Raw genomic sequence first — 19,819 nt, 5'->3', positions numbered from 1 at the left:
CTGTTTAACATCCCATTTTGACACCGTACTTTTTCGAAGTATAGCTTTTTTTAAACTTCACTTATTTTTGGGTACAAATTTTCAAATAGTCCATTTATTAAAAAAAAAAAAAACAAGAGCTGTATCAAATGGACACCGATAAATTATACAAAAAAAGTGGATTATGTGAACAAGTTTTACTAACTAAAACGTAGATTATCATTCTAAGAACGTGGATTATACAAAAAAGTGGATTATCCTAACTAATTTCATTTCAAAAAAAATTACTCTATATTCTACAATATTGTTCTTGAGGGGGAACACAGTTGGATCCAAATTCGTCCAAAGTTACTTGAGAACCACTGCTGCGTTTCTTAGAGCCAAATAACTTTGCACATATTCCTTAGGAAGCGATCTTACGAGCTTAAAAACATCAGCATTTGCATAACGAAGATTGGTCCTGGGGTCATAGTAAGGTGCCTGCATAATACACAAATAATTACTTTACACAGACCAAAAGTAGGTAATATACCAAAACCCAAAAAGAAGAAAAGGAATTCAGTCACAGATGGATTATCCGTAGTGTTACACATAGCAGTTGCAATTAACCTATTCCTGTTGTCAATGAATCTGAAAGTCTATTTGGCAACAACAATATAATAACTATTAGGGCCTGCAGAAAAACAAACAACATATAGAGGCTGGATGAGCAAGGACTCAAGTCATAACTCATCCAAGTTAACTCAGCAACCTAACAAGTAGAGCACAAGCTAAGGCAAATCAAAATGTGCACCAACAATAACCCCAGGTCCTAAATCAAAATCGGCGGGAGGGACAAGAGCTTCAACTCTTAGCATTGATCTGAGAGAGAGAGTTGAACTGAGTTTGTTTGAGGAAATAAAATTTTAACAGCTGGGTGAAAATAACCATACAGATGAATCTACCATTAACATTCAAATCAGATATCCGTTGATTATGCCTATAGTATCACATCTTATCAAGAGAGCCACATACCTCATATCCTGTAATGTCACAAATTCTCTTGCATGGATGCATAGAAGGTGGTGACTCAATATTAACATCTGCAGAACAGGAAACATTAAGGGATGAAAACTTAGCGGTGGAACGTGTGAGTAACCTCTATAACAGGAAAGAAAGAGTAAAAGCATAGTGGTTTAAATGCTCAATTTTAAAAATATAATTTTAAACTTGGAACGGGCAACCGTTGTTCTTAACCTGACAACATGATTGAACAGTTAAGCAAAGCAGCCAATCCAAGACAGTTTTTCTCAAGCTACTTGACTTAAATCATATCAGGTTGACCAGTAATCATCCTCCAACAACCCTAGTGATTTCTTTTATTTTATATGCTCTCTAGTCATACCAGCAAACAGTTCTTTTGACCCCAGTTTTCCTGAGTACTAGCTTTCAAATAATGCACAATCACTCTAATGCCTAAAGTCAATCCTTGATCTAAACTTAGTGAGGTGTAAACTCTTCATCCCACCTCATACGTTATCATGCTTCACAAGACTCCCAAGCATAGATTTCTTACTCTCACAGCAAAATGGGTCCATGGATAGTAACACACATTGAGTACTTCAATGCCTATATTCTACAGATTCATAATCAATGTAAAAAGGTTAAATAAGAACAGAGCAGGAGAGATTTGTGTAAACCATGAATCTACTAAGCTTTAGAACATTTTCCCACCTTGGCTTTTGTTCAATCACAATTCAAGAATCAAACTCTGTACATGTAGGAAATTCATGCATCATTTAATGAATAAAGGATTCCCATTTATTGTCAGTTAGTTTAGCAATTGCAAGTTGCAACATTGTTTTCAACACAACAATAAGTCATACAGCGTCTTGCATAGTGCATAAAATTTAATTTTCCCATTAAAGCAGTCCCATCATTCTTTCAGGTAATTAATATATAGGGTAAATTTCACAAACCTACCTTGAGGTTTGTGATAATACCAATTAGGTCCAAAACATTCTAAAACCCACCAATTTAGTCCTCAACTTTGTCCCTAACCATTATTATTTTTTTTTCCTCTTCTTTTCCTTTCTCTCTTCTGTCTTGCTCCTTTCCCCTCTCTTGAACTCTCTTCTCTGAGTTCTCTCTCTAATAAGAGCAAGAGGTAAAGTAGTAGAAGAAATGATAGCAAAGTATTTACAATGAAACACTCTTTTATTTACAGCGTTAGGCCTAAAGTATCTCCTTTGCAAAGGGTTCCATACCCATTGCACAAGAAACCTTCTCCCTTTCACTCCATTCACATTATACCCATTTCCCCATGAGTCTGTAAACACTTTCCCCACATATCCACCACCCCCACCACTCCCATAAACACAAACACACAAATTTGCTATCTCAGTTGGTGTAGTTGGATCATCACCAGCATACCATGCATTCACAAGTGGGTTACTTGACACTTCAGCTAGCTCATGAGCAATCACACTGATCATTCCATCAGCACCCACATCCCCATTAGGTGCATGCATTATATTGTTGCCTCCATTTGTGCTTGCTGGTGGCTTACCTGAATTCTTTAGCCATGCAAATGGATGAGCACAAATGCCTGGACACTGAGTTCCGCTATTACCAACCCAAGCATAAGGTACAGTGACACCAAAAAAGTTGGGAAAGTGAAGTAGTGAAAGCCCCTAACTGCTCTATAGAAGTCTTGGACTTGGAGACAGAAGAGAGAGAGAAAAAGAGAATAAAAGTAAGGGACAAAGTTGTCTTTTGAGGACTAAATTGGTAGGATTTAGAATGTTTTAGACCTAATTGGTATTATCACAACGTCAGGGTAGGTTTGTGAAATTTCCCGAAATATATTTAATCCATTATGCTTTTCAAAAATAAAAGAATGCCAATAAAAAATAATCTTTTTTTCCTTGCATTCTAAGAACTTACAGTTGGGTTCGTCAGGAGGGTAATTTTGGTGATTCTCAACCTGAAGGATCTGCTTGAGATGTTTCCAGTGCCTTCCTCTAGATTGGCCTTTAGGGTATTTCTCATACATTTGAATCTGCTTGAAACTGAGGTGAGTTAGCAACACTAACTCTGCTTTCACCACTTCTAGCTCCATCTTCTTCTTTCTGCATATCAGAAAAACCAAAAAAAAAAAAAAGCACCTCTTGTGAGAAAAATACCATTATAATAATTATTTTAAAAAACACAGCACATTCCAAATTATTAAGGAAAGTATGGCAGTTTTAAATTCAATACTATTATGGGTTGTTAGAGGCCTAGCAATGGTTTGGTTGTGTTGGGTTGGGCATAAGTCCCTAAGCTATATATATTGAGATCATCATCTTGCTGCTGCAGTACTTAGGGTTATTTAAACTTTTTCGAGTCTATTTTAAGATGTCTGGATATGGATTAAGTATATATTATTATGATGGAAAGCACATTTTTTGCCTCTAAAACTGAAGCAACATGTATTTAAAGAATATATATAAATAGGAGTGGGGAAAAAGGAAGAGCTAGAACAGATGTGAAGGTTTTATGATCAAATAGGAGTACAATGTTGTGAAAGCTACCGGTGATGATGTCACACCCTACCACTATAAATTATATTCAACTTTTTTTTTTTTTTGATAGGTTACAAATGATGTTCAACTTCAATGAAAGTACATATCAAGTAAATGTTAAAACGTAAAACTAGACATCATAAGCCTGTGATGTGCATCACTACGTAGGTACGTATAAGCAATTATAAATCACAACTAAATAAATAAATAAAAATTTGGTTATCTAGGTTGTTTGTATATTAACTAACTTCCACATTTGAATGTCATGTGAGTTATGCTAACTTTATTAGGTAGCACTAAGCCAAGTTATTGGTATGGTCACTATGGCAACTGATATTATATATTCCTTACATAGATTATTCAAAAACTAATGATAATCAGTCCTTATGGGACCAAAAATGATTCAACTATTAACAACTGACAGAGCAATATATTATTGCAGAAAAAAAAAATCAGCAATTAATACTCCTAAATCAACATGAATGAGGACAACAAGATTCCACACGACCAAACAAAGGTAACAAATGAATGTTGCACAAAAATATTCCACACAACCAAAAAAAACTAATAATGCATACACATAGTCACACACCTACTCGTTCAATATAATCTCTGCCACCAAAGTGCATATAGTAGAATCTATAAAGCACATAAAAATTCAATGAGAAAGTAATAATCTATTCCCCCAGGTAAAACCAACTTCTTAAGCTATGACCCACATTTTGGAAATTTCCAACAAAGCTTGCACTAGCTAACAATGTCAAATTGTATAACAAGACTTACATATAAGTCATAATTAATCATTTAGGTATGCAAAAGATGGTAAATAAAAAATGTGATAATATCTCAATTTTGAGACATGGATCCTGCTAAATCTTTTTCAATGTTCTTATTTACCACTAACTCAAGCCACATTCTTTTTCCCATCTTTTCCTTGTATCACATTCACTAATTTTCTCATTAGTTTAGTTCCATCTGTTCTTTCCCATTTGGCTCTCTGCTTCTGTTTAGGTCCAACTTCATAATGCCTTTCAAATGTGTGCAATCATGTAGTCTTCAGTACATAATTGTAATTACAAACTTAGGTTCAAGTATATGTATATATAAGCACCAGAAGTATCTAAGGATTGAGCTGCATGGATTTCCTAGGTTACAGATTAATATTAATTGCACTGAGAATGAATGACATGCATACTTTAAAGTGATGCAAATGCATCAGACTTCTGAACATAAGGCTAGAAATTCAACAACTATATGTGAGGGGGTGATAACCATTTATGATCACGACAGGGCATAGATCCATTAACAAAATTACCAATGAACCAACTGAAAGTTATGTAGAACAATAGGATTAAAGAAGAACAGAAGGTTAAACAGAACAAACATAGGCTTCACCACTTAGAATTTTCCTTAATTCTAGGCATCAACACATAAGGGTGTTTGGCATCACCACCAAACAAAAGAGGAGCTCATATTCTCAACTCATAACATTTTCATTCCAAATCATACTCTCTTTACAATAACAGGAGCACTAGAACAAACAGTATTAAAAGTGAATGCAACAGATACATAGAACGAACAACTTCAGGCTGAAAACAAAGTGCATTTGATTTTACCTTCCAATGTAAAGTGTCTTTATGATATACGCACTTATAAGACCCGCGTGAAAGTTATAGTATAGGAAGTTAGATGATAATGTGTACCAAATTCCCCACAAAAAGTTCATTAAAATTTAGCAAGCCAATAATAATTTTTTCAAAAACAACTTTCAAGTGAAACAAAAATAGAAAGTCCAACATATGATCATAGACATATAACACTAAGTAGCAAGCCTTTGAGCTTGATGCTTTACAATCCAGTACAACACAATTACGTCACAAAGATTGTCATGTTTGCTTGTTTACTGTGCGCTCTACATACAGAAAAGAAGAAGCAATAATAATATGCAAAAAACAACTGCAAAAACAACTTAATGCTATACCAAGAGCAGTACCAGTGAAAAAGGGATAAAGAAAGGTCCACTACAACTTTAATGCTATAAGACAATCGATGCTGCTGAAATCAAGTGATTGGACTGCATTAAAAATCACGATAGAGTCGGCACCATTCACCACTCCCTCACCGAATACACTACTATAAAATGAGGGTGTTTCATCTTGATTGAGAACCTTGAAGTTTAACATGAGAAAAATATCATGCATTTATCAAACATGTCAATTTCCATGTCTGACATTTGTATAAGGAATTAAGGATGAAAATCATGTACCTGCAGTGTGCAAACTAAATCAATTGCTTACAATATGGCACCAACAGCTGCACATACAAAAACAATCAATATTAAAGGGTGATAATCTAGTAAGCAAGGACATGGAAACAGGTGCTGGTATGGGTACAACACGATGACACGAGCAATTTTTTAAAAATGATAACATGAAACGGTGGTTACAAGTGACACGGATACGACACCAGTACAACAGACAAATACGACACCCCAAATGAAGTGCCTGTGCTTCCTAAGTGATAATCAATGATTGTATGAACAAAAATGATTCAACAATAGATACTCTCCAAGCTAATCCTGAATCACCAATTCTATTAAATAACAAATAGCCCCATGGTATAGACAACACTCAAATAGGTAAGACTTTGTTTGGGTGAAATGTAAGATCCAAAGAAATGAGTGCATTAGTTCTATTAGATAAGGACCATTTTTGAGAAAAATACCTGTACCAAGCTTGCAGATGTTACCTAGTGATTGATATAAGGCAAAATGAAATTATAGTACCAACTAACCAACTACCCCAAACAACAATATTGTGGTGAAATTCATGAAAAATATGAAGAACCAATGTCAGTATGATGCAAGATTCAGTAAATTCTTCAGCTAGAGGACATAACTTTAGCATGGAATATTTAAAGAAATATAGAGAAGCATCAAAAATCAAGTAGGTAATGAATCTCACAATCACAAATATCAAGACTGATAAATCTAAATTCCATACGATTCAATCATTTGTTCATATACTTACAGAGAGAGACTGAGAACTGAGAAGAGACGAGAGACGCTCGTGCCTTCAAGCGAGAGAGACTAGAGTGAGAAAAGAGGAGAGTTTTGAACTAGCATTTTCAACGGAACTCGATATTATAAAAATGGGTTCTTAAAATCAAAATAATAATAATAATAATAATAATAATAAATGGGTTCTTTTAAAATTTTATATGCACAAATAAATACATATGATACTAAAAATCACCAGTAAGTCATACAATCTTTACGTCCTCAAACCAACACCTGCACAACACAAAAAAATAAAATCTTAAGAGAGTACCGGTATGGTACCAACCAAAAACTCTCCGAAACTTAAGTTAGAGAACTTTCTTCACAACTCTAGAGTGCCAGAACTAGGGTAAATTATGCGTACTTTGGTGTGTGAGGATTTTGAAGTTTTTATAGTAGTATAGGGTTGACATCCGTTCTTTGGCATAAATGGCATTTCCTTGTAGGGAAGATCATTATTAATATGCGTATTTTGCGGGATCCTTTCCTTGTTGGAATCTCCTTGATTAGCGTTAACCTTGGGGTACAAAATGTTTCTTTATATACTCATGTGTGGAGGCCCAGTTAGGCCATGTTAGACCTGTCAAAGGTTTTCTTATCTCGTCTATGCATTCTGGTCATCTCATTCAAGTGTCGTTGATCTCAAGGCGCAGCCGTCGACCTTGAGGTGGAACCGTCTTTCATGTCTATGAATGCACAAGCAAAGGTGGACGAGTTCATCAGGACTGTCAATTTTGCCTTATGTGAATGAGTTTATCAAACTTTTAGACTTACCCTTATCAACAACTTTTGGCAAAATTAAAAGTAAAAAAAATCCTGATAAAAAAATAGTAAAGTAAAAAAAAATTAATTAATTATAATCAACAATAATTATTGTACAAAATCTATTAAAATTTTAAACAACCATAAAAAAAAAAACCAATTAAAAGGTTAGTTTATATACGCAAAGTTTAGACATATAATTTGATTTCTTAAAATAAATTAAGAAAATATATCAATTTAAAAGTGTTAAGCGTAGATTCTCAAAAAAATAAAAAATAAAAATTGCTAATAGCGGAATGATAGCTTGGTGGCATTTATTTTGGTGTCACAGTTTGTTTAAAGTGTGAGGAATTCTTTTAGTAATACAACAAAATCTCACAATATTATCACAATAAATTGAGATGTTTGCACGTCATAAGTCAAAATAAATTATTCATGGACTACCCCAATTAAAAATAAGAGTTGCATGAAAATATTGTGAAATTTTGTTGTCTCAACTTTCTTAAGTGCGAGATATTATTTATTTATTTATTATATTTCGGTTTGTTTATAGTAAAAATGGGAAATTGTTTCTTTGTTTTTCTGCTCTAATGTTTCTTTGTTTTTCTTTGTTTATAGTACTTCAAAGGATTTTTATGACCAGTTAAAGGGAAATTGCCCCGTTTTGCTCTTAGCTCTTATAGTGGTCCATATAAAAATGATAGAATGTCAATCACAGCCTGCCACATAGGAGAATTGTGGCAAAAATAATGAATTTATTTATGGTACTAGAAAAACTTTTTTTGGGGAGGGGGGGGGGGAGGGAGAATAGCCACATTAGGGCTCATTTGGATTGAAAGCGGAGTGGAGGGAAGTAAAATAGAGTTAGCTGAAAATAGACTAAATTATACTCTACTGTTACTCTCTCTCCCTCAATCCAAACAGATCATTAGTCTTTGCAATCTCAACCGTATTAAGTGAATTAAGTGAGAACTTGATTTTACAAACATCAAATTCCAAAACAAAAGCACCAATTCCATGGTGTAGCTCACTGTAGCTCTTAATAACTATAAAAACAGGTGGCTTAAATATTATTATGGCTAACTAGAATAATAACCTGAATTGCTGAGTGCACTGTTTGGCACACGTGCTCTAGACTAGTGTGGGCCTTTCTCAGCTAAGAGTTTAAAGAAGACCTACAAGAGGTCAAGGTCTCGCAGATGGGTCGAGTCTCATATTCAAAACCGGGCTTTTGGCTCTCTCATTTCACTAGGGTCAAATTTTTTCTTAACTCAATGAGAAACAAGATTCAAATTACTAGAGAAACTAGAAACAAAATCAATGAAAGAGATACGTGTTACAGGCATTTTACATGGGTTGCACAAAGGATTGCATTATATGCTAATTGGATAAGTGCTATGCACATTGTACTGATTAATTCCCCCTCAATTACAATGTCAAGCTACAATTTTTCTGTAAAAACAAAAGAAAACTATTTCTTAGGGTGCACTAATATTTGGAAAACTATCAAATTAGTCCAAAAAATCATGCTAAAAAGTAAAAATAACTATACTCAAATGGGTTCATAACTTCTACTTTTTTTTTTTTAGATAGTTTTAACTTATGGTGTCTGATCTTGACAATAACTTTTTATCATCAAACCAAGACACCAATTGGTTTTTGGTGTAGGTAGGGATTGAACCCCAGATCTCTTATTCAACTATAAAAAATTTTACCAGTTGAGTTAACTGGAATCCACGTAACTTCTACTTATAACTGAAGGAAATTGACAAAAATGAAATTCATTTAATGAAAGAAATTTTACCAATTGGTTTTTGGTGTAGGTAGGGATTGAACCCCAGATCTCTTATTCAACTATAAAAATTTTTACCAATTGAGTTAATTGGAACCCACGTAATTTTTACTTATAACTTAAGGAAATTGACAAAAATGAAATTCATTTAATGAAAGAAAACTATCAAACAAAATATGGGTTTTATATCTGGGCCTTAATAAGCCCAATGATTAAACAAGGACAATTAGAGCCCACCAAAATTTTAATGAGTTCAAACTCGTTGCCTTGTTCCCTTATTTGGTAATTAGTTTCCCACCCAAGGGAAAAGAAAAGACAAGAAATGAGAGGTAATAAATTCTCACATTGTACTAAAGACCTTTTTTTTTTTTTAATTTTATTTTTTTTTTAAGAAAGAAATACGTGATATATTATTAATCATGAATTAGGAAAATTAGGCAAAACAAAAGACAAAATATTTAGTGGACCGGATTTGTAATGAAAAATAAAGTTTTGCTCTTTAGGCTAAAGCAAGTGCAACTGTATTGCCTTGCAACCTACATGAAAGAAAGAAATACGGACTATCTGGCCTTTTGCCCTTAATTTTTTTTTTATTTAGCAATTTGCCCCTACGAAATACTCAATCTTGTAGAAAATCGAGTTATGCCTGATCAAACTTAAATTTAAAAAAAAAAACATGGAACTTGATTTTATAGAAATCGAGTTCAAAAACGCTACTATAGGGCTTTAAAATGTCACTATAGGGCTTAAAAACGCCACTATAGGACTCCCTGATGGGGTAATCACACTTATAAAAATTTTTGTAGGAAAACGGCGCTATAGAGATTTAAAACGTCGCTATAGGGCTTAAAAAGGCCACTATAGGGCTTCCTAAAAATTTTGCTGGAAAAATCACACTTATAAATTTTTTTTTACATGAAAACGCTGCTATAGGGTTTAAAAAGTCACTATAGGGCTTAAAAATGCTACTATAGGGTCCCTAAACCTGTATGGCGTGATCACAATTATAAAAATTTTGCAGGAAAACGCCGTTATAGGAATTTAAAACGTCATTATAGGGCATAAAAATCCATTATAGGGCTCCCACTTATAAATTTTTTTTTGCATGGAACTCGATTTTTGATATTCGAGTTCCATGCAATTTTTTTTTTTTTTTTTTAAAGTTTGATCGGGCATAACTCGATTTTCTACGAATCGAGTATTTCATTGAAACTCGATTTTCTACAAGTATTATTGAATCGATTTGATAATGGTATCGAAATAGGGGCACGCCCTATATAGTTTGCAAACAGGGGCAAATTGCTAAATAAAAAAAATAAAGGGCAAAAGCCAGATAGTCCAAAGAAATACTATAGACCTAAGATCATATTTCATCTTCATAATAACAGATATGGAGTTTTATGACTAGTCTAGTTGCTTTATATATTATCAAAAAAAAAATTGAGAAAATATATTATTAATATTTGGTTGAATGTTTTAAAGTGGATTTATTTTAAGGATAATGTTTGATCCCAAGAAAAGAAGAAGAAGAAGAAGAGAAGAAGTTATTAAGGCATGAGTCCTACTACTGTGATTGCAATTTTAGTGAACTTAATTTTATCACAAATCGTAACCTAAAATTGGAATGGCCTAGTTGATATTTTAGAATTATAAAATGCCTCAACTAATTTGTTTTTCTATTAAGTAATAAGATGTGTGATACATCATACACACAGCACCTTTTCATTATAATATATAGGTTTAACTAGCACTTTAATTTCTTTAGTCTGGTAATATTTTTATTGAGGAAATTATAATTTACAACCATTTTCAAAAGGTGAAGGGTTGGTTCTTGTGGTTAGGGGTGCGTATGGGTCAGGTTGAGAAGTTTTTTTAACCTAACCCATCATGGTGGGTTAAAAACAATTCAACTCAACCCAATTCACGTGGATCGAGTAGGGTTAGACAATTTTTTTTTTAATTACTATTATTATTATTATATTGAGAATTAGAACAACACCACTACAAGTAAGAGCAAATTTATAATCAAATAATCATGAGCATAATACCAAACAAACACAAACTATAAAAGAAAAACTTAGGGTTTAGGTTTTATTTAGGAAAAGGGGAAAAAATAAATAACAAAATTATATAATATATTTTTTAATGTATATATTTATATTTAAATATATATTAAATATAGGTGGGTTGGGTCGAGTTAGGCAGGTTTGTAAATCTCATGACTTAAACCCAACCTAACCCACTGTTAAAAAAATTCATGACCCAACCCAACCCATCACCCCTAAAAACTGACCTAACTTAGTGGGTTGGATTGGATCAGGTCAGTTTTGGCGAGTTTGTTGCACACCCCTACATGTGGCTAAGGAAAAAGAGAAGGAAAAAAAAAAAAAAAAAAGAAGTGGAAAATGTGTTGGGTTGGGTGTATGGGCAAGGGTGTGAATAAATATATTAAAAAAATTGAATAATTTGATTTGAATAATGCTATATTCACAATATTTTTTACAAATTTTAGGTGGTAAATTATAATTGATTTTAATTTAGGTTACTACTAACATAAATATTTTATCCACCAATAACTACTTACTATCCAAAATTATTTTATAAAATTATTGTGAAATCTTATTTCTCTCTCCCTTGTATATGTATTTATTTCTCAAAAAAAAAAATTATTGTAAAATGTTATGAAATTATTTTGTCATTTCAAACAAAAATTTTGATAAATATTGCCAAAAGTTTTTTCAAAAAACACCATTTGACAGTTTTTACTAAATGTTCTGCTTAAAAAAAAAAAAAATCCAATTTCATACCATATTTTTTAAAACCACAACTTTTTCCAAAAGTCAACCAAACTCACCCTAAGAACACTAAAATAATACAATTTTTAAAATCCTATGCTACAAAAAAAAAAAAATGGTAATTTTTTTTTTTTTTTTTTTTTTTTATGGGCAAAGGATTAGTATTAACTTAACACTATTCTATCCCCAAAAAGAAAGTATTAGCTTAACTATTAAGTTCACAACACTTTTTCCTATAAATAAAAAAAAAAAAAAAAAAAAAAAAAAAATTCACAACACCTTTCTCAAAAAGAGAAGTACGCAACACAAAAACCACGCCGCCTCAGTTTCTTAAGCCCCACGCCTCCTTTATGAATACTCTGTCCTTCACTCTTTCACCTTCTCATCCCAACACTACAGCTCTCTAGCTCTCTCTCTCTATCTGTGAAAACAACAATGGCGTCGTCTTCAACAAGCGTGGTGGTGAGTAACAAGGAGAAGGAGAAGGAGAACACGAAGAAGGTGACACTGAAAAGCTCAGACGGCGAGTCCTTTGAGGTGGACGAGAGCGTGGCCATGGAGTCACAGACCATAAAGCACATAATCGAAGATGCCTGCGCCAACAATGAGATACCATTGCCAAACGTCACGAGTGGCATTCTTTCACGGGTCATCGAGTACTGCAAGAAGCACAAAGAGGCTGCTGGCGAGTCTGAGCCCTTTGTGAGCTCTTACACTTCCAACAGTACCACCGACCCACTCGCTGAATGGGACACTGAGTTCGTCAAGGTTGATCAGAAAACTCTCTTCGACCTCATTCTGGTCCGTACTACACCTTTCGTTGCTTTTTCAAAGTACCCTTTTGGCGATTCTTTCTGCTTTATTTTACTGCTTTCATTGATTGTTTGTGTTGTGATTTTTTTTTTTTTTTTTGGTTTGTTAATAGTTTAATATTATTTTTTTTAAAAAAGTTTCTTTCTTGAGTTTCTGTTTGGATCTTGAGAAAACAAGAGGGTGACAAGGAAAAAAGATTGGAACTTTACCCATTACTAGCTCTTTTACCTATCAGCAAGGAAGAAAAAAAGATTGGAACTTTAAGTACAGTTACGTTTAGTTTTTTGTTTTGGGGTTTTTCAATGAGCAGAATGTTTTCTTTTGCCCTTCATTATGCTTTAGCCCTTGGGCTTATTAAGCAATCTTTGTTCTCTTGTTGTTTAAGAAAAAGAAGATTTTTGTTCAAATGGAAAAAAGTGACGAAATTTGAGTCCTGTTAGGTTATACTTTTCAAATGAAAAGGGTTTTTGTTTTGGGTTTTCAATGGGCTGATTGATATTTTGCCCTTCATTTTTTTTATTGTTTTTCTTTGATTAGTATGTCTTTTTTGTGGGGTTATTCATTGAATGGATTTTATTTATTTATTTATTTGTTTTATTATTATTTACTATTGTAATAGTTCTTTTTTTTTAAAAAAAAAAAAATCACTAATAATGTGTTTTGATGCTGAGAAAATAAGAGGCGAGAAGGAAAAGGATGGGTTCTTTTATCTGTTTTGATGCTGAGAAAACAAGTTAAAAAGTTGAATGTTCTGATTGATGATATGTTGATTATCTTGAGTTTTGCCTCTACCTCTTCCATCTCTTTTCTATGTTATTAAGTTGTGTTATGCATATATATGTTATGGGATTATGTTGTCAGTCCTGTTGTTAATGATTTTGTTATGTTATGGTGGTTTCATAAATTGTTTGCTTGGTTGTGGAGATTCAGTATAGTTGGGTTTGTTGGTTTAGGTGTTGTTCAGCTCATGGTTATTTTGTTATAATAAATAGTGAATAAAATGAACATTGATTGAGAGGTAGAAGTTCTATAAATTGTTGTTCCTAGATGTCATTTTAAATCCAAAAGATTGTTTGCTACAATGGATAGCAGTTTGATAGTGATATCAGTGCTATTTGCTTTTGGTTTTAAACTTTTAATATGTATGGTTACTTCTTGGGTATCAAAGGAATTTAGTTTTATGATGAGAAAATATGTTCTCTCATCTCTTGATTTTTGATAAATTGTATTTAGAACCTTGAAGCTTAACTGATTACACTTTACTGTCATTGCTACTTGTTTACTGTCATTGCTACTTGCTATGTAGTCATGCATCCATGTTGTGAAAAACTGAGCAAGCAATGTATGATGCCTGGTTTTATAAAAAGGGCTACTATAGGATTATAACCTAGAATTTCTTGTATTTTTTATGCTGTGATGCAGTTTTTGCTTTAGCAACTTTTGGTATTTGTGGTGTGCATGCCCTTAGTAGGACCGTTGAATTGACCACTTTCATTTATGCTCACTCATTTATAAGACATTATTATAATTTTCTCTAATTTTGTATTCATTGTCTTACTTGGTGAATTGGTGTTGTTCCTATTGTTCCAATTTTTAGGCGGCCAACTATTTGGACATTAAGGGGCTGTTGGACTTGACTTGCAAGACTGTGGCAGACATGATGAAGGGAAAGACTCCACAAGAGATTCGCGAGACATTCCACATCAAGAATGATTACACTCCAGAAGAAGAAGCGGAGGTTCGGAAGGAGAACCAATGGGCATTTGAGTGACATATAGAATTGCCCTTCTATCAAGGAATGCTGATACAATGATAGGGTTTGGTTTTTGTTTTGTCTCAAGTAGTAATAGGGTGAGGACATTTGGATGGGGAAATATTTTCGTTTCAAAGCACATACAACTGGTCCTTGCATCAATCACTCAGGCCAATTATTTTATATTCTATGCTTTGGTGCGTTGTCTTAATCCTGAAAATTTTCAGCATTCTCTTTGCCTGTACATGAACAAAAGATTGAAATTTTGGATTAAACACTAAAGCTGGAATCTTTTGCACAACGTTTAGCAGATTCTTACCTTTACCTAGTCAATGAACTTAATGCTCTTTATATTCTGGTAGCTAATATAAAATTAATCACAGGTTCAGGTTTTAGGACCAAAAGACCCTATATATCTGATGGCATTGTAAAATCAAAACCCAACATACACGTAAAACCATTTCTATAGGTGCCTTTTTATTTTTTTTTCAACATTAATAAGGTCATAACTGGCAGCTATCTTTTTCCTACACCATTAGTTAATTCTCAAACATTAAAACTCTGAGAGGATCACATAAGCGTGCATCCAATACAATTTACAAATAAAGTACCAAATAAATCAAGTATATTTTACAAGGCCGGCCTGAATCAACAGGAAACACTATTCTCTTTCTCTTTTAATTTTTATTTTTTTAAAGCATATAAAGGGATTTAGGATTTTTAATATTTTTTAAAAAGCCAAATACTAAACTAAAACGCATGGTCAACAAGTTTATTTCCCAAAATTTAAAAATAATAATATAAAAAATATATGCTACATTCAGAATAAAGAGAAAAGGAACAAAGAAGAATAATAAAATATTAGTTTTAGCCAACCACCTGATAAACAACAACAAAAGAGACAAGGAAAACATTTTCTAGCACTTGAAAGAAAGTAAACAGAAAAATTAAGAAATATGCTACACTATAAAAGGAGAATCAATAACTTGGATGAGAATACGGTTTAGAGTATCATAATCAATCTGTGGTAGAATAGCAATGCGCTAATGTACACTGAACTACATTAACTTCCCAATTAATCTTCTAAACTGCCCAGCATCTTTAAGCAACTCTCCCTCACCTTTGGACAGCTTTAGTTACTGCTCCATTGGCGTTTTAGCTGGTTTGCAACCAATCATACCAGCCTCCTTAAGAATATCAAGAGCATACTTCCTTTGACTAATACTAATTCCTTTGGGGCTTCTAGCAATTTCAAGTCCTAGAAAATATTTGAGTGAATCAAGGTCCTTGATTCCAAACTTTTGATCTAGAACCTTTTTCAATCTATCAACACAAGCTGAATCATTGCCTGTAATAACCATGTCATCCACATAGATTAATAATGCAGTGAATTGAGAACCATTAGAGTGAACAAATAAGGAGTGATCTGCCTGTGATTGGACAAAACCAAGAGCTAAGATTGTGGCAGAAAGCTTGGCATTCCATTGCCTGGAAGCTTGCTTGAGACCATAAAGAGACTTAACAAGCTTGCACACCATAGGACTTGTTGTAACAGAAATAGAATCAGAATTGGACTCCCCCTTACTGTGATAACTAGGTGGCAAGGTCATAATGTCATATATGTTGAAGATTCTAGAAATAATTCCAAGTTGGTAGACTTCCGTATATAGATTGATTGTAAATATATATGTTTCCATTCCAATTATATATGTTTCCTAGATTAGAGCATATCTCTAATCTAGGAAACATATATAATTGGAATGGAAACATATATATTTACAATCAATCTATATACGGAAGTCTACCAACTTGGAATTATTTCTAGAATCTTCAACACTCCCCCTCAAGTTGGTGCGTAGATGTCACTCATTCCCAATTTGTTGAGACCATCATGAAATGCTCGACTTGATACGGCCTTGGTGAGTAGGTCAGCAAGTTGTTCTTGAGACGAGACATGAGGTGTTTCAATGATCCTTGCTTCTAGTTTTTCCTTGATGAAATGCCTATCAACTTCCACATGTTTGGTTCGATCGTGCTGAATTGGGTTATGGGCAATATCACAAGTTGCCTTGTTATCACAATATAGCTTCATTGGGCTGTCATGCTTAATATTCAAATCCTTTAATAAATTACGGATCCATAATAATTCACATACTGCCTTAGCCATTCCTCTGAACTCAGATTCAGCACTAGATAGAGCAACTACAGCTTGCTTTTTGCTTCACCAAGTGACCAAATTCCCTCCTACAAAAGTGAAATATCCTGCTGTAGACCGCCTATCTTTGATTGATCCAGCCCAATTTGCATCAGTGTATCCTTTGACATCCAAATTATTCCCCTTTTTTAAACATAATCCCTTTCCCTGGAGATGACTTCAAGTAGCGCAAAATGCGAGTAACTGCATTCATATGTTCTTCGCTTAGAGAATGCATGAATTGGCTTACGGCACTTAGTGCATATGCCAAGTCAGGCCGAGTATGTGCAAGATACATCAGTCTACCAACTAATCTTTGATACCTCTCCTTGTTGGTTGGGACTTGATCCGGATATATGCTTAGCTTCAAATTTTCTTCCATAGGAGTGCTAACTGGACTGCATGCTGTCATACCAGTCTCACTTAGTAAATCTAAGGCATATTTTCGTTGAGATAGAAAGACACCTTCCTTTGATCTTGACACTTCAATACCAAGGAAGTATTTCAATGGACCAAGGTCCTTCATCTCAAATTCTCGGGCTAGATGGTCCTGCAATGCTTTCCTTTCTTCTGAATCATTTCCCGTTACTATCATATCATCAACATACACAATGAGACAAGTAATCATTCCTTTTTTATGCTTCACAAAAAGGGTATGATCTGAGTTACTCTGCTTGTATCCAAAAGCTTTCATTGACTTCGTAAACCTTCCAAACCATGCTCTTGGAGATTGCTTCAGACCATATAAGGCCTTTTTCAATCTGCAGACATGTTTTCCACCTTCTGACTGCATATTACATCCAGGAGGCAACTCCATGTATACTTCTTCTTGAAGATCTCCATGCAAAAAGGCATTCTTCACATCAAACTGGTGCAATGGCCAGTTAAGATTCACCGCCAAGGATATAAGAATACGAACAGTATTGATTTTTGCTACTGGTGCGAATGTCTCCATGTAGTCAATTCCATAAGTTTGAGTGTACCCCTTGGCAACTAGTCTAGCTTTGAATCGTTCAATGGTTCCATCTGCCTTGTATTTGACTGTGAAAACCCACCTACATCCAACAGGTTTCTTTCCTTCAGGCAGCTCGACAACTTTCCAAGTTGAGTTCTTTTGAAGTGACTTCATTTCTTCATTCATAGCTTCCTTCCACCTAGGATCTCCCAGAGCTTCCTGCATTTTAGTAGGAATAGATACAACAGATAATTGATTCGCAAATGACTCACTTTCTTTTGACAGTCTATGGTAGGATACATAGTTGCTCATGGGATACTTAGGATTGGAACTAAGAACAAGTTCATAGTTAACTCTAGGTATACCTCTAGTGGCTCGATTAGGTAGTACTTTTGGAAGGAATTGAGATTCAGAATGTACCTGGGGTTGTACCTGGAGTTCAGGAAAGGAATTGACCTCAGAAAACAATTGGTTAGATGGTACTTGAAGTGGAGTCGCTTCCATCTGATTCTGATTATTTTCCCCATTCAAACTAACATCCGGTTGGTCAAGAATAGGTTGCTCACGTAGCACAGTTTCCTCATCTGGACACTCACCACTTTTATCCAAAAATTCACCACTTGTATTCAAATGGTCCAAAGAAGGATTTAGATTTAGAGTATGCAATTCACTTCGTCTCTCCCCCTGAATTGAGGACTCGGGAACAGTATAGTACATGTCATTTTCATGAAAGACAACGTCAAGGGTGACATACATTTTCCGTGATGGGGGCTGATAGCAGCGGTAGCCTTTCTGAAGTGAGGCATAGCCAACAAAGACACATCGTAGGGCTCGTGGTTCTAGCTTATCACGCAATGGCTTAGGAAGATGCACAAATGCCACGCACCCAAAAATTCTAGGTGATAAATTCGGAGCAGTAGGAGCAGTTACAGTCGAATGAAGAACTTCAAAGGGAGTTTGAAAATTCAGCGAGCTGGAGGGTACACGGTTAATGAGGTAAGCTGCAACACTGAGCGCTTCACCCCAGTAACTGGTGGGCATGTGAGCTCCAAACAAAGAGGCTCGTACAACTTCAAGTAGATGGCGATTCTTGCGCTCCGCAACCCCATTTTGTTGAGGGGAATAAGGGCAAGTTGTCTGGTGAGATATGCCATGTTCTTGCAAGTACTTCTTCAGGTCCTGATTAACAAATTCTCCACCATTATCAGTGCGAAGAACTTGTATGTGAGATTGGTATTGAGTGGCGATCATCTTATGAAATTTCTGAAACAAGGAGCTAACTTCATTTTTTGATTTCATCAAGCAAACCCAAGTCATACGAGTGTGATCATCAATAAATGAGACAAACCAATGAGAACCATTCAAGGACGGGTTTTTGGCCGGCCCCCATACATCAGAGTGAATCAACATAAAAGGTACTGGACTTTTATTCATACTCAAGGGGAACGATACACGGTGACTTTTTGCAAGTTCACAAATACTACATTTGAAATCTGANCTTCAATACTCGGCATTGCTCGGTGGGTAATGCCCGGTCTTTATGGTAAGTGCAGTAGAGATTCTGATTCCTTCGGGTGGGGTCGCCAGCCATCCGGGTCGGCCATCTGAAGTACGGCTCGTGTTTGATCTTATCCACAATCTTATGCACGGGCTCCTTGAACGTCATGTTCACCTCCCCCACCGGTGCTACTGGTTCTTGAATTCTCAAATTTCCCCGTGTCCTCTGTTGAAAACCTCCTGCCGAGGACGGTCTGTCACCTGCGCCTTGCCTTTACTTTGCATTCTATCATCTTCCAGTCGCTTGTACTCCTCAATGCGCCTCATCAACTGCCTCATATCCTCGGGAGGCTTCTTAGTTAATGACTCCCTCAACCCGACTCCTCAGGCAATCCCATTCTGAAAGTGCTTGCGGCAATCTTCTCGTTCCCTCCGCCAATTTCGTTGTAGAGTTCCCAGTACCGGCCAGCATAATCACGGAGGTTTCCCCTGTCCTCATCTTCATAGACAGCAGTGCGTCCACCGGTTGCTGCTCTCGGCTGCACGTGACGAAACGGGAACCAAACTCCTTATAAGCTCGGAGAAACTATGGATGGAGCCCTTACGCAAACCGTTGAACCACCTCAAAGCTGTGGGACCTAGGCTGGAGGGAAAAACTTTACACATCAGAGCGTCA

At 35.0% G+C, this 19,819-nt stretch overlaps 2 protein-coding genes and 1 pseudogene across 4 annotated transcripts; 1 reads left to right on the top strand and 2 right to left on the bottom strand.

Annotated features, from left to right (window-relative positions):
• Positions 1-120: 120 nt before the first annotated feature.
• Positions 121-6,677, bottom strand: LOC112022848 (protein EIN6 ENHANCER). 3 transcript variants are annotated; one of them, XM_024055472.2, is made up of 5 exons: positions 6,554-6,677; positions 5,791-5,837; positions 2,905-3,089; positions 994-1,061; positions 121-459 (listed from the first exon to the last, which is right to left on the bottom strand). In XM_024055472.2, exons 3-5 carry the CDS (start codon positions 3,077-3,079, stop codon positions 328-330), a joined length of 375 nt encoding a protein of 124 aa, XP_023911240.1. In that variant the 5' UTR covers positions 3,080-3,089; positions 5,791-5,837; positions 6,554-6,677; the 3' UTR covers positions 121-327. The 3 variants fall into 3 exon arrangements, with proteins under 3 accessions (XP_023911240.1, XP_065632446.1, XP_023911241.1); XM_065776374.1 differs by lacking the exon at positions 5,791-5,837 and having other exon boundaries at positions 6,554-6,661; XM_024055473.2 differs by lacking the exons at positions 5,791-5,837; positions 6,554-6,677 and adding an exon at positions 5,141-5,223.
• Positions 1,091-2,891, bottom strand: LOC112022846 (protein EXORDIUM-like 7; annotated as a pseudogene).
• Positions 6,678-12,235: 5,558 nt separating the features above from the next.
• LOC111997294 (SKP1-like protein 1A) lies at positions 12,236-14,798 on the top strand. Its single transcript, XM_024029373.2, has 2 exons — positions 12,236-12,732; positions 14,342-14,798. Exons 1-2 carry the CDS (start codon positions 12,367-12,369, stop codon positions 14,513-14,515), a joined length of 540 nt encoding a protein of 179 aa, XP_023885141.2. The 5' UTR covers positions 12,236-12,366; the 3' UTR covers positions 14,516-14,798.
• Positions 14,799-19,819: the final 5,021 nt, after the last annotated feature.

The sequence above is a fragment of the Quercus suber genome, unplaced genomic scaffold (assembly GCF_002906115.3).
Source record: "Quercus suber isolate HL8 unplaced genomic scaffold, Cork oak 2.0 scaffold_132, whole genome shotgun sequence".
NCBI lineage: Eukaryota > Viridiplantae > Streptophyta > Magnoliopsida > Fagales > Fagaceae > Quercus > Quercus suber.
This window is presented reverse-complemented; position numbering and strand designations above follow the sequence as displayed.